The sequence below is a fragment of the Homalodisca vitripennis genome, chromosome X, assembly GCF_021130785.1.
Source record: "Homalodisca vitripennis isolate AUS2020 chromosome X, UT_GWSS_2.1, whole genome shotgun sequence".
NCBI classification, from domain to species: Eukaryota; Metazoa; Arthropoda; class Insecta; order Hemiptera; family Cicadellidae; genus Homalodisca; species Homalodisca vitripennis.
Genome location: NC_060215.1, coordinates 158,357,230 through 158,358,638, shown reverse-complemented (window position 1 = coordinate 158,358,638; position 1,409 = coordinate 158,357,230). Strand labels below are relative to the sequence as shown.

Here is a 1,409-nt window from a genome sequence, read left to right as displayed (position 1 = left end):
TTTGGAATGATTTTTTCTAAATCAAATAAAAAATTGTTTACAGAGAAACTGAGTAACCTGTACAAGCTAAGTAAGTTAAACATAATATTTCTAAACTTAATTTCTAAAACTAACATATCAGCTGATTCAATGGTTAATCCCCTATCTCGAACTAAAATATCATCTTTAATGTAAACAATTACGCCTCCTGCTCTATATTGCTCGTTTGTTTTGTAAAATGATTTATAACAAGTAATTTTATAATTTGATACTTCCTCTTCATAAATCCATATTTCAGTCATAACAATAATATCTATCGAATTATATAACGTATGTACATTGGCCATGAAAGTGTCAAAATTTTTCCTTAAACTCCTAATGTTTATGTGAAATATATTTAAACTGTTGGAGTTGGAAGAGAAAAAACTATAATTTATACTATTTAGAATTACACATTTGTCTACCATAATTCAATGTAAAAAAAAACAAAACAAGAAAAATACATAAGCATATGCTTGAATAAAGTAAACTAGCATTCTAGGCTAATAAATAATACAGTAAAACAAACAAACATTTTCTAAGTAGTTTTTTAACTATTATTTTCGTAATATTTATTCAGTATTATTTAACTCACATATTACTTCACTTGCTTCACTGCTTTCGCTTGGTTTACAGCTTCCCCAAGTCGTCCGAATCATCGATCCTGATGCACTTCTCTCCATTTTCCCTCCTCACAAAAATCTTTCCCTCCCTGCTCCACACATACTTGTATCCCTTGGACCGTGCTGCCTCCTTGACTCTGCCTAGAAGCTGTTTATTTTCAGGTGACAGGTGCTCGTTTATGAAGATCTTGTCCTTATTGAAGTGCCGATTGATCTTGTCCGCCGTTATTGGTCGTACCTCATTGAAGGCTTGGAGCCAGTCATCCCGGTCCTGCCTCGTCGTGAACTTCACGATGATCGGCGGTGTTCTGTTTCGGCTGAATGTTGGCACCCTGAGAGCTGCGATCACCCTCTCCTTCTTCAGTTCCAGACCGATTGAGCTCGCAACATCCTTTAGTAACTCCTCCATATGCTCTCCGTTTGTTTCTGGGACACCGTTAATTTCAATGTTGGTCTGTCTAGAATACTGCTCCATATTTCTTAATCTTTGTTCCAAAGTGGCAACGGATTTCTTCAGGACTCTGTTTTCTTCTTTTATTTCTTCCATTTCCTTTTTCTGTTTATTACAGGCTAGCTTTAACTCCTCCATCAACTCATTGCTCTTGTCAATTTTTTTAGAGAAAAAATCTAGAGAGGTACGAAACTCGGTGAACTCCTTAGCATTAAGCCTCAACTCTACAAATATTTCAGATTTAAATGCCTTCAAAGTTTGTATTAGAAATTCTTTGGTGACAGAGCTTGCTGGAGTAGATCTACTACTTGCTATTG

General features: G+C 35.3%; 1 protein-coding gene across 1 annotated transcript; it reads right to left on the bottom strand.

The window, feature by feature from the left end:
* Positions 1 to 648: 648 nt before the first annotated feature.
* On the bottom strand, positions 649 to 1,188 carry LOC124369703. Its single transcript, XM_046827757.1, has one exon. It carries the CDS (start codon positions 1,186 to 1,188, stop codon positions 649 to 651), a length of 540 nt encoding a protein of 179 aa, XP_046683713.1.
* Positions 1,189 to 1,409: the final 221 nt, after the last annotated feature.